This window comes from Ammodytes marinus, assembly GCF_949987685.1.
Source record: "Ammodytes marinus genome assembly, chromosome: 9".
In the NCBI taxonomy this organism is placed as follows: Eukaryota; Metazoa; Chordata; class Actinopteri; order Uranoscopiformes; family Ammodytidae; genus Ammodytes; species Ammodytes marinus.
The window spans coordinates 9,907,489-9,921,608 of NC_137213.1; the positions used below are offsets into that span (position 1 = coordinate 9,907,489).

The 14,120-nt window shown below is 40.2% G+C and overlaps 1 protein-coding gene across 1 annotated transcript; it reads left to right on the top strand.

The window, feature by feature from the left end:
* Positions 1–201: 201 nt before the first annotated feature.
* Positions 202–13,340, top strand: LOC307255232 (LIM/homeobox protein Lhx8-like; the record flags this gene model as incomplete). The annotated part of the gene is made up of 8 exons (XM_080033884.1): positions 202–276; positions 956–1,102; positions 2,206–2,327; positions 4,505–4,742; positions 10,979–11,065; positions 12,105–12,200; positions 12,773–12,950; positions 13,264–13,340. The coding sequence occupies 8 exons, from the start codon at positions 202–204 to the stop codon at positions 13,338–13,340; spliced, it is 1,020 nt and encodes a 339-aa protein (XP_079890010.1).
* Positions 13,341–14,120: the final 780 nt, after the last annotated feature.

The window sequence follows — 14,120 nt, forward strand, 5'->3', positions numbered from 1 at the left end:
TGGGCCTGTGTCGACATATGACCGGCACATAAATAAAATAAGGTTCGGAAATGCCTAGGCTACTGAATGTTAAGGCACACATTTCGTTTTTGGGGGTGACCTAGGTCTAAGGATTGTAGTCGTCATGGGAATATGAAAGAGACAAGCCTACGATATCATCACTAGTGTCTCGCGCATCATTCTGGACCTGTCGCTGACACCATGTCGGAGGGAGAAGGGCGACCGACCGAGGCTGTTTTCACCCAGCTCCAACAAGAACATATTCATGTCGACACAGTAGGTGTTTTCAATATCGAATAAGTGCTTTTTCTCACAGTTTAAATGCGTGGGGGCAAGTGTCGAGGTAGAGTGTGAAAAGTTCCGATGAGACGGTAGGCCTAGCTCGCGTGACAGTGCACACTCAGTGCCGTCAAATTAATCTTATTTTAGCTCACGAGTTAGTTTGAAAGCCGTTTAAGTTTACAAACATTTTAAAAATCAAAGCTTGCTTGGAATAGGCTTTAAAGGCAAGGCAAGTTTATTTGTAGCACAATTAAGACACAAGGCAATTCAAAGTGCTTTACAGGGGCAGAATACATTTACATTAAAGACCTAAACTAAATATTGAGATTGCATTTAAGAGATCATTTAAAAAAAAAGGGTGAAAACAGGAAGACAAATTGTTTAAAAAAAAATTGCATTTAAAAGACAGTAAAAACATGTGAGGCTAAAAGGGGAAAGTTACAGGTTAAAAGGGAAACGGAAAAAGTATTCAGATTTCATTGAAAAGAACTTGGATTTGAAGCGGTCCTCAAGTTTTCTTGGAGTTTGTACCAGATATGTGGTGCATAAAACCTGAAAGCTAAAAATCACAATGATGCTCTTACATTTATGATAGCAGCATATGAGAAGTTTGCAAGTTTTTTTTTTATCCCCCAAAATTGTTATTTCATTGCCAGTCTATTTTTCACCGCAGGGTTCCTCTGGGCCTGATGATCTATTTGAAGATGACTGCTACTCTCCTTCGTCCCTCTCCTCCTCCTCATCCTCTGTGGCCCCGCTGCAGGGGAAAACACTGTGCAACTCCTGTGGCCTGGACATAGTGGACAGATACCTCCTCAAGGTCACACTCGCACACTCCCTGCGTTCCAATCCCCACACTTTCATACTATTTAGTATGCCAGAAAAAGATTTAGGATGTCCGAATACATGCACGTCAATTGTAGTATGCTGAAAATACATAAATGCCCCAGTAACTCCAATAGCATTTTGGAGTATTCGTCTTTATTCTTGACATTTCTCGATATAATGAAAAAAAAAATTAAAATAATCTTTCTCATCTGTGGCCCTAAAACGCTTCTGTACTTTAGTATGTAGTGTAGTAAAAAGAAAAAGTATGTGATTTGAAAGTCAGGGACTGTTTGATGTCGTTAAAAAAGCTGCAAAGTTAGGCCTTTTGAGAAAAAAGGTCGGCTTCTGTCATTGTTATTAGAAAAACAAACATGTTCCTTGCTTCCCATGGCTTGATGCCGTTTCAGTCAAATAAAAAAAATAGGTTGATGAAATTTAAGATGAATGCAGGTATGTTACAATGTTTTATAATCAGTCAAATTTGATTTAATTTGATTCTAAAACATTACAAAGGCAATTTAAATATCACTTGTTGAGGCTAGCAGTGTGCCCGAAAGCATCAGGAAACTCAACACTAGCAGTGGACGGTGGAGTTAGCGATTCTGGAGAACAATTGTTGTCCAAATCACTTGTTTTCTTTTTTTTTTATGGGTGATTATCTCCTCACGATCCGATACCTGTCTGTAGCCTACTATGTGTGACCAGAAAAAAAAACAGTGTTACACTTTTTTTTCCTTCAGCACACATACACAGTATGATAGTGGATCGTGAGGAATGATTTTGACAACAAGCGTTTGACAAACAGAATTGCTTACTCCATTTTAATTCATCTTAAAAAAGTCATAAGCATAATGGCCTATGTGAGCTAAGTGGGGAAGGAAGAAGGTAATGGTGATTAAGCGATAGGACAATTAAGTGAAACTACAAAGTCATTCAGGTAAAAAAAAATGCATTTTGAAAACTTGAGAGCAACCTTTATTGCCTTCAGTTATAAGTATTGTATTAGGCCTACTGTAAATTATTAAGGGATGCGTAAAATGGGTAGCCTACTCTAAGCCATATTTGGTTAAACATCATGTTTTCTGCTCACCACAGGTGAACACCATGTGTTGGCATGTGCGCTGCCTTGCATGCAGTGTGTGTAGGACGTCACTGGGGCGACATCTAAGCTGCTACATCAAGGATAAGCAGGTTTTCTGCAAACTTGACTACTTCCGGTGAGTCAGAGTCAGAGGTGGGACCAAGTCGTTGTTTATTAAGTCTCAAGTCAAGTCCCAAGTCCTGCAGTTTGAGCTTCGAGTCATTTCAAGTCCTTTTTACCAAAAAGTAATAATATATTTACCCACATCATGTACGCTTTTAAAATCTATATTTATTTATTAAAACAAGTGCAATTGAAATTGTGGAAAACAAATTGTAGGCCTACAGACATTGCACTTCCCAATTGCACTATTTACCAGTGATTTTTAACATTTAACTCATATTTAGCACATACATGCACAGACACTCACACATACGCTACATGTAGAAAAGGCCCCAAAGTGTAAAGGTTGCAATGTTGTTATTTCTTATAGTGTGTTAAGATGTGTTTTGTTCAGTGTGGATGACATTATATCTGTCGGTTATAGTCAGTCGGCCGGAGGGTCTGTTTCCTTTTCTTCTCTCTGTCAGGTGTGTGAGCGGTCATGTTGCCGCAGTAGTCGATCATTCCACTGTTGAAACGTGTTAATTTGAGTTTATCTATGTGAATCACCTGTGTGTGTGAGAAAGTAGGTGGCTACATGCAGTCCCGATCGCTATTATAGGCTAAGTTACAGTTTATGGATGCTATTAACGGCCGTGATTCGCAGGTCGCAACAGCTGTTCTAACGTCTCCTCACGAGCGGAATGTAAGCTTTTGTTCTTTTCCCGCGATCTGTATGCTGCTGTGCCTGTGAAAGAAGGAAAATAAAGAGCGGATAAACCATACTCCTCCTCTCCTAGTCTCATGCTTATAGTCTGACGTTTTTGGCCTTAAGTGGTGTTCTGGCCGACACCTCTGAAGTGAAACCAGTGATAAGCAGATCAGCGCGGTACCGGTACATCCACCAGTTTCCTCTGCTACACTAGGCTACATGATGAAAGATACAGAGCGGTAGCCTACTTAAAAATATAGCCTACTTTTTAATCTTTGGGTTTTGGGGAAAGTAGCAAGTCTTGTCAAGTCAAAAGGCTCAAGTCCAAGTCAAGTCACCAGTCATTGATGTTAAAGTCCGGGTCAAGTTGCAAGTCTCTTAACATTTTGTCAAGTCTCAAGTCATCAAATTCATGACTCGAGTCCAAGTCATGTGACTCGAGTCCACACCTCTGGTCAGAGTGAACACAATTGAAAAGTAAAAAAATATACTCACGATTGATTTCTTTCTTGTTTTATGTAAATGGTTTTGAGCAATCTTCTTTAGCATTCTTGAATAAATATAAACATGTTAATACATTACCATGGCCCAACGTCAAGAACATGGTGCCACATGCTCCATGTGAAAATAAGCCTACATTGCAGGGTAAACTCAATGTTACGGAACAAGTGCCCCCTGATTAATGCTTCTTCGGGGTTGGAGAAATAACTTGCATTCTCTAACCCAGAATAAGGGAAAGTTGCCCCTTGATAAAACACCGTCAATCATCTGCACTTTCATTGACTTGATTGAATTAAATTTTTTCTACACTAGTAAACTGAATGACAGAGTTTCTGAAACATAGGCAGAAGTAAACCCTTGTAGAAATATACATGCTTCAATTCATTCTGGTTATGGTGTACTTGTGCTAATTTAAACTTTGAATCAAGCACTCAGCACATAGTGCTAAATCTGATAAGACACCCCCAAATTAAGATTGACTGTCACCACTGTCTCCTTACTTCTTGCCATTTGTAAACAGTTTGAACAATATTTACTTGTGTTTTGTTTTTATATTAAGAGTTTACTTTTGGATTTGTAAGTCTCTGAATTGAATACAAATGTAGATGACGCACAGGAAACCCAAGTGAATTAAACACCAGCTGTAACAAATTGAAAAGCATGCCTATCTGCTTCTGTGGTTAGGGGACATATTGCAGCTTTATCCATAGGGGAAAATAAATGTAATATTAATACATTTACATGCAACACATACTGACACCTTGGCAGTGACGCCCACAATCTCTGTCATATTGATTGGCATGACAGAGGTGAGAGGTTCTTATGCATTATACACCAGAGCAGACTGGAGGCTATTTATCATTTTTGGCAACAGTATGTGGTCAATGAGGGAAAAATTGGTATATCTTGGTCAGGTTATCTGACTGTTTGCTTCACTAGATATACCTTTACTATCACTTACCATAACTTGACTTCTGTGACTATTTGTCCTCACACAGAAGGTATGGGACTCGCTGTGCTCGCTGCGGCCGTAACATCCACTCCAGTGACTGGGTGCGTCGGGCCAGAGGCAGCACCTTCCACCTGGCTTGTTTCTCTTGCACCGCCTGTAAGCGCCAGCTGTCCACTGGGGAGGAGTGTGGACTCCTGGACAACAGGGTCTTCTGCCGGCCTCACTATGACAGCATGATGGAGACCATCAGACGGGAAAATGGTGAGTCTGGAAGGGGCGAAAATGTAAAGATAACAGGGGGGTCAGGGTTAATAATGGCAAATGAAAGGACATTGATTTAATAAAACAATATATAAGAGATGAAGTAACAAAAAAAAACACAAGATCTGTGATTGGTGAGCTTTGCTGTGTGTTCTTTTAAGTTTCTGATGCAGAGATAGATTGTTAATAGTGAAGACAACACTAAGGATGTTAGGACGACAGAGCATGGAGTAGGCACGATCGCTCGATAGCTCCCACAAGATATTTCAGACCTAACTGATTAAACCCTATTCTCGTCGATTTTTTTTGTGCTTGTGTTGCCGGTAACACTGATACTGTTTTGGAGAAATGCCCAGAAGCAAGAAAAACGCAAGAAGAGATTCGGCAGAGTCAAATATGTAATCGGACAGCGTGGTTAGCATGGACGTTGGTGCTAGCTCAGTGGCTTCCATTGCGGGTCTGCTTGAACAGCATAGAGCAGCGATAGCCGCCGAGTTTAAATCATCTTTCGCCAGCATGGACGCTAAGCTGGACAGCATCCAGGCCGTGGTCTCAAGCCAGGGGATACGTATAACCGATCTCGAGGAGAATGCAGAAACTGTTTGCAGACGCCTGGAGCAACTTGAGGCTACGTGCTCCTCACTGCAAGAAGATAACACGCTGTTGAAATCTAAACTATCGGATTTGGAAGGGAGAAGCAGGAGACAGAATGTACGTATCGTGGGCTTACCAGAATCACTTGAGGGTGCGCGCCACACCGCCTATTTCTCCGGGCTCCTCGTCGAGGTGTTTGGTGATCAAGTTCTCCCTTCCCCCCCAGAGCTGGACAGAGCTCACCGCACTCTGGCACCCAAACCGGGCCCGCATGAGAGGCCGCGATCAGTCGTTATCCGTTTTCACCGATACCAGACTAAAGACCTGATCATGAAGGAGGCACGTAAACAGGGCGAGCTGGAGTACCACGGCCACAAGCTCCGGTTCTACGAGGACTACAGCGCGGAGGTCGTGAAGCAGCGGGCTGAATACAAGCGGGTCATGGCTGTGCTTTATCAGCGCGGACTTCGTCCCTCTCTCCTCTTCCCAGCGAGGCTTCGGATTACTCTCCAGAGCGGCGAGATAAAGTGGCTGCAGTCCGTCTCTGAAGCATCTAACTACTTATCTACACTGGGTGTGAGTCCGTAGTAAATACGATTGCCTGCTGTGAGTATACAATGTGGACGAATGCTCTTTTCATATCCCCAGCCAAACTCTTAGACTGAAGGTACCATACGCAATTTTTCTTTTTTTCTTTCAATGAGTAAATTAGCTGGGTGAACATGACATTTTTGTTGCTGGTCATTTTGAGTATTGTCTAGCTCACTCGCTTTTTTATTTTTTTTATTCGTATCTCTATTTTAAAACGGCTAGATAAGCGTGTCTGTTCTTTATTTTTTATTTTTTTGCCATTTGGACAGATTGTCTAACTCACGCCTTGTTCCTTTTTTTTTGTATTTCGAATTTGTTGGTTGAGCACGGTATGTTTGTTTAGTGTGTTGTCATTTTGACAGTTTGCTGGATTGTTCATAGTGTTACTAGCTGTTATGGGGTGAATTGTACAAGACTTATGTGGGAAGCTAGCATAGGCTAGAAAGTTAAGGCTTAGAATGTTTGTTGTGAGACTAGTAAGGGTCTTTCGGGGTTTGCTGTTGAGAGCAATATATGGGGTGGGTTCTGGGTGGGATGGGGTGGTGTCAACTGGGGGTTCAGCTGTTGGGTTAGCACCTGCTGTGTTTTCAGTTATCTGTTTTCCTTTTTTTTGTGTGTTTTTTTTTTTTTTTTCCTCTGTATTTTGCTACTCTTTTTGTTATTGGAGCAACTCTTTTTACTCTCACTATAACTGAGCTAGATGAAGGGAAATCTTAATTTAATTAGTTGGAATGCCAAGGGGCTTAATCACCAAGTGAAAAGGGGTAAGGTCTTAACCCACCTAAAACGACTCAGGGCTGGAATAGTTTTCCTTCAAGAAACCCACTTGCATGACTCTGACCATGGGCGACTAAGTAAATGCTGGCGTGGACAATTTTTTCCTTCTAATTTCAGGGCTAAGGCCAGGGGCACAGCTATCTTTATTGATAGTAATATTCCTTTTGAGTCCTCAAACATTATATCAGACAAAAATGGACGTTTTATTATTGTTTCAGGCAAACTTTACAATAAGTCAGTCATCTTGGCCAACGTCTACGCGCCTAATGTCGACGATGTAGAATTCTTTAAGAGATTTTTTTCTCAACTCCCCGATCTCAATTCCCATTCTCTTATTCTTGGTGGGGATTTTAATTGTTATCTAGATCCAGTCTTAGATCGATCTTCCCCCAAACCTGCCACTCTTAGCAGATCTGCAGGTTATATCAAATCATTTCTTGCTGATTATAGCCTCTCTGATCCATACAGGTTTTTATACCCCACAGGAAGAGAATATTCATTCTTTTCACATGTCCACCACACTTACACCCGAATTGATTACTTTTTTGTTGATAATTCATTGATGTCAGACCTTAAGTCATGCAGTTATGAAAGTATGGTGATCTCTGCTCACGCTCCTCTGCTCCTTCAACTGGCTTTCCCTGACGTTGAGTATACAAGAAGGCAGTGGAGACTGGATCCATTGTTGCTCACAGATGAGAGTTTTCTTTCACACATCTCTACACATATTAAAACTTTTTTGAGTATAAATAAAACACCAGATGTGTCCAATGCAACAATTTGGGAAGCCCTGAAAGCCTATTTGAGAGGTGAAATTATATCATTTGCAGCATACAAAAATAAGTGTACAAAAAAGAAACAAACTGAAATTGCTGATCAGATTCTGAACATAGACGGACAGTATGCTAACTCACCTTCATCTGAACTTTACAAAGAACGTTTAAAACTTCAGACAGAATTCAACCTTCTTTCCTCTCGTCAGGTTGCTGACCAGTTGCTTAGGAGCAGAAGTACTTTTTACGAGCATGGTGACAAGATTGGCAAACTCCTGGCCAATCAACTGCGCGGATTTAGAGCAAAGCAACTCATCCCTGGAATACGGACAGACAGTGGGTGTACAACATCAGATCAGAAATCGATAAACGAAAAGTTCAAAACATTCTATTCAAATTTGTATAGTTCTGATTGTACAGTAGACGCAGCGGTGATGGAAACCTTTTTCAGTAACCTAAACATGCCTTCCCTTTCTCAAGACCTGAGACATAGCCTTGAGGCACCTATTACTCAGAGGGAAATTATTGCAGCAATAACATCTATGCAATCAGGCAAATCTCCTGGTCCAGACGGACTTCCATCTGACTTTTTTAAGAAATTTTCAGCCGAATTATCGCCTTTTTTATGTTCAGTATTCTCAGACTCATTTGACTCAGGTAAACTCCCGCCTTTGTTCTACCAGGCCTGTATTTCCCTGTTGTTAAAAAAGGATAAAGATCCTCTAGATTGTGCATCATACCGACCAATTTCACTATCGAATACGGATGTGAAGATACTTGCTAAAATTCTCGCCCACAGATTGGAGGATTTTCTCCCCTCTATCATATCCCCCGACCAAACTGGGTTTATAAAGGGACGCCAATCATTTTATAATATCCGCCGGCTAATGAACATTTTATATTCCCCCAGAAATATTGAATCAGAATGCCTCGCTTCTATGGATGCTGAAAAAGCATTTGATAGAGTAGAATGGAATTATTTGTTTTTCACCCTTGAGAAATTCGGTTTGGGTCCCGTTTTCACTTCTTGGGTTAAATTATTATATGCATGCCCTTCTGCCTCAGTATTAACAAACAGCCGTTACTCAAGTAGTTTTGATCTGCACCGTGGGACCCGGCAGGGTTGTCCTTTGAGCCCACTCCTTTTTGCTATTGCAATCGAACCACTTGCGATTGCCATCAGAGGTAACAAACAGATTCAGGGGATATGGAGAGGAGGAATTGAACATAAGGTATCATTATACGCCGATGACTTACTTTTGTTTGTCGCCAAGCCAGCCACCTCTTTACCGGAGGCAATTTCTGTGTTGGAGGTCTTTAGTCAGTTTTCTGGCTATAAACTTAACTTGAGCAAGAGCGAACTCTTTCCGATTAATAAAGAAGCTCTTAAACTTGATTACACAGCTCTCCCACTCAAAGTGGTGACAGACCATCTGAGTTACCTTGGGGTATGTTTCACCAGAAATTTTAAAAACCTATTTAAATCGAACTTCCTCAAATTATTGGATCAGGCGAAGCAAATATTATCGAAGTGGTCTCCTCTGGCTTTCTCTCTCATAGGCAGAATAAATTCAATTAAAATGACATTACTCCCAAAGTTCCTATCTATTCCAATGTCTCCCCATCTTTCTCCCCAAATCCTTTTTTCAGGCCCTTGACTCTTTAATGATAAATTATATTTGGAATGGTAAACACCCTCGGTTACGGAAAACATTTCTTCAAAGACCAAAACAAACAGGCGGAATGGCCCTCCCTAATTTCCAATACTATTACTGGGCTGCTAATATCCGTTCTTTAGTGTATTGGGTGCATTTTCACCTTGACGACTCAGCCCCAGTATGGGTAACAATGGAGTCCAGCGCTGTTAGCCCATTGTCTCTATCTGCCCTCTTAAGCGCCGCACTTCCACTCTCTTCGGCTATTCCCAACAGTAACCCCGTGATTAAGCACTCCCTTCGAATCTGGACACAATTTAGGAAGAATTTTGGAATGCAGAATTTTTCACTTTTCAGCCCAATTGCAGCTAATCATTTATTTACTCCCTCGACGGTGGATGGTGCATTCAAGATCTGGCATAAAAAAGGCTTAAAATGCATCGGTGATTTATTTATTAATGATCTATTTGCTAGTTTTTCCCAATTGACAAAACATTTTGGTATCGAAAAGACACATTTTTTCCGATTTCTGCAAATCAGGCATTTTACGCATTAGTTAATTCCCCAATTCCCTTATAAACCGCCAGCCAATCATGTTGATTTGTTTCTTTCTGTGAACCCCACATTAAAAGGCTCAATTTCTGTGTTTTTCAACCTTATTTCGAAGTTGCATAGCCCCTCATTAGCAGCTATAAGAACCCTGTGGGAGCAGGACCTAGGTTCTGCCTTCACAGATCACATGTGGGATTCAGTCCTGGATCGGATACACTCTACCTCCATGTGCGCCCGACATGCTCTTGTGCAATTTAAAGTAGTACATCGTATCCACATATCTAAAACCAAATTAGCTCGTATGTTCCCCGATGTAGACCCGACCTGTGATAGCTGTAAGAGCGCACCGGCATCACTCTTTCACATGTACTGGTTGTGTCCCACCTTGACTGAGTTCTGGACATCAGTTTTTCAAACGATTTCTGAAGTACTTCAGCATCAAATTAAGCCAAACCCTTTCACTGCAATTTTTGGCATTGCACCAAATTCGGGCTTACCCAAAGTGAAGCTGAGAGTACTGGCCTTCACCTCACTACTTGCTCGCAGGACTATCCTTCTCAAGTGGAAAGATCCTGCTCCTCCTTCCCACTCACATTGGATTAGAGACATTATGTCATGTATGAATCTGGAAAAAATGTGTTGCACTACCCAGGGATCTGAGACTAAATTTCATAAAATATGGCGCCCCTTCCTAGACTATTTTAAGAAACCGACCACATTAATTGAAGAGTAGCTACCCCCCCCCCCCTTTTTATTTGATTCAATTTTATTTCTGTTTTTTTTTTTTTTTTTTTCATATTGATTGATTGTTTGTTTTTGTTTCTTGCGGTGTGTGTTTTGTGTTGTTGGGTGTGAGGGTGGGATGTGGGTGGGGTATGTTCGGGAGAAAAAGGGGAAAAATGTGTACTCTATGTGCTACAATTTTGTTATTATTAACATTTAATAAAAAAACCTTTGAAAGAACACTAAGGATGTTGATGAAAGAGTCATTGACTCCCTTTATAGTAATAAAAAATCTAGAAAAGATATTGTCACTGTAAACCTGCTGCTCACCATGACTGATGTTCTCTATCACAGGAGGTGGAATACTATAAGCACAGTCTCCAATTCAGTAGTACAACAGTCATATCTGTCCATTGTCATTAGACTTTTGTGCAAAAGAAGTCGCCTTTCTAGGAAGGCATCTCTGATTGGTCACTAAAGTTCAGACATGGAGGATGCCCACAAGAGGACAACATCTGAAACAATGACTTCTATTTTTCTAAATGTCAAATGATCCTTGAAACTTGTTCTCTGTCTTGTCAACTAAAAGAAGAGCAAGAGGTGGTAGACAAAGAAGACTCGGGCACCATGCCCAGACCTGCTAAGAGGGCCAGGACCAGCTTTACTGTGGACCAGTTACAGGTACTGCCAACCACTCTGTGTGCTGACATCTCCCTGTTTGAGTTTACTGCTGCTGGGATTTCCGGGCCATTTTCACATTTGACTGTAATCATTTTAATTGACTTCTAAAATATTGTTAGGCCGAATACCGCGTCCTGCATGAGTGACAATTAATCGATTGGACAAGTCATCTTTACAATTCTGAAATAAACACTTTTACCTGAGAAAACACTCAGCAGTAATGATTGGTTACTGTAATGCCCACTTGAATAATTCAGTCGCTGACTCCACATATAATAGATTTTTTTAATTTTAAGTTAGTAAGATTAACACAAACGGAACTCCCATTGAATGATGATGTGGCTCTGTTCCTGCTCAATGTGGACATAGTCAGTGTCGGCCACAGCAAATCTAAGCAAGTGATATACTCATCATCTTTTGGGGTTTTCTGCCCTCTAGTGGCAGTGGTACTTATTACATTGTATTTGAACAGAATGAGCACTCCGAAATAATGAGCACTAAACTGAGTGAGCATTCTAAAAATTGCTTTTGCTTTGTGTGCATTCTGCGTGTGATCAACTAAGATTAAATGTGCAAATAACAACGGGTGCAAACATGTAAGAGGAGGTTTAGTGTGTGTTACTAGTTAGTTTCCCTGTTTGGACGGACAGCAGAGTGACATCAAGTGCAAAGATAAATGTAATGCCATGGAATTAGAGATGTTATTGGAAGAAGAAAACACATGCACTGTTGAGCTACAGCCAATTAATATTACTCAGAGACGCGATATTGGTGAGTATCTGAGAGAAAATAAATTATGTTTTTCTTTTTGTACCTACTCTTCCCATAATTTATGCATTCGGGAAGAAACGCCAGATTTTGCACATGCATTCAGGCAAACGTACTAAATGGACAGCGTTTGCACACATTTTTACACGCACAAACGTTTAGTAGGTCAACCCCTTGGAGTTCTCTTTTTAACTGTTAGAATATTATCAAACTCAATAAAAATGTCCACCATATAAACATCCTTCTCTCTCTCCCCTCTCTTTCTGTGTAGGTAATGCAAACTCAGTTTGCTAAAGATAACAATCCAGATGCCCAGACTCTGCAGAAACTGGCAGAGAGGACTGGTCTCAGCCGCAGGGTTATTCAGGTAAAGCAACTGTTACTGCCTCTAGAAGGTGCTGGAGTGAACACTACTTGACTTCAATGGGGTTGGAATTAATTCTCACAATAGAGAGTGAACAGTGAGGTTATATAACTTAGTAGTAAAGTAAAGACCTGCAATTAGGCTCTGAATAGAACCTAACTACATAGAGACTGTAGGAAGCCACTCATGGTTTGTCTGTCAGTGCACTAAAAATAAAGTATTCTTGTTCAGCCAATTGATATGCAACCAAACTTTTAGGGGAGTGAAATTTTAACTCTCTATTGATTGTAGTATCCATGGTCCTTCCCTTTGTCATATTGTTGGATAATTATTACAATTTAATAATTTAAGCTTATTCTACTGATAGTAGTGAAGTAGGTATGAACTGTTTCTAAAAAAAAATGAAGTGTCCATAGGCACCATAATTCTAAATTCCCTTCGTATTGTTGATAAAGAGAACTCAATATTTTAAGAACAAATAATGCTTAGCCACCTGTTTCTTTCTGAAAAGAGAAGGAAAGCGTAGTGGAGCAGTATTGCTTTTAAGGCCCTTTTATTATTCTCCCTCCATCCAGGTTTGGTTTCAGAACTGTCGAGCCCGTCAAAAGAAATACATTAGCCCGACTCGTGCTTCAACCATGATGGCATCACTTGTCCCTGGTCAGCTGACACCACCTTTGATGGAGGACCTGCAATACACAAGCTATATTTCCCCAGACACACCTCTCCTCACCACACTGACTTATATGGATGGTAAGAAATATGCAAACATCTTGAAGACCACATTTTCTTTTACAATACAGAATATACATCTCCACTCCTCAGCCCACACACAGCTAACTCTGTTCTAACATAAGAAATCTATACCAAAGCTTTGTAAAGTTTGAATTGGTGCTATGTAAAACCAATGACTGGCCCTTACCAGGAGAAACAACATTTTCTTTAGTCAATAAATAATGGTGTTATTATTAAATAATTTGTTAAGGAAAGTTCTGGTTATTGTTACATTTATTTTATAAGCTGTTTTATTGATTCTTTATTTTTAATTGTTTTGAACCTCCCCCAGTCCAAACTCCAGACCCACTGATGCTTCAGCCACTTATATCCCATTCATTGACACATATGCCAGTCAGCCACGCCTGAGCTACAGTCGACCTCCTGAAAACTGAAGACATCGGGAAGATCAATAGCAACTTGTTACTCCTTAATAAGAGTCCAGTTAGGATGGGATGACTTTAATGAAATATGTCCAGCAAAATAAGTAACTGTAAGAGCATTGTAAGTGAAATAATTAGTTTAATTTCCACTGCCTAAGGTGTGAGGAGACGACTGAGAAAAGTAAAACGAATATGGGTATTTATGAGTTATGTCTGTTGTGAATTTTTTTGTATTTAATTTATTTGGAGAATATAATGAGATAAGGCACTACGTTGAAAAGATGTAAAATTGAATATATATTTTCAGTTTGATGTTATTTAAGGATGTGTTTGAGGATAATGTAAGTTTGGGCACTTACAAGAGGGAATCACAAGGTTTAATACTATTTTAGAAAATACAGGATTAGTTACTGCAAATTCAAACCACTGGAGATCATTTATACAGTAGATTCCCATGATATAGACACAGATATGTATAAACTCCTTTTAATTTGGATCGTTCCCTCTTGCAGTGTCCAAGTCTGCTCTCAAAACATCCACATGTCTAATTTTGAATTAACCTTTTTTTAAGATCCTTTTCAGTAGAGCATGAGTTAAGCACAGACAAAAAGAAATGTAATGTAAATGTCTCCTTAGATTGAGCATAATAGATGCCAATAGAAGCCACATATGAATCACACACTGGGAAAAGATGGTCTTTCACATTTGATGTTTGAGATCCTGGAAATTAAAGTTCATGGCTGCACCACAAAGCTTTGTTTGTTTC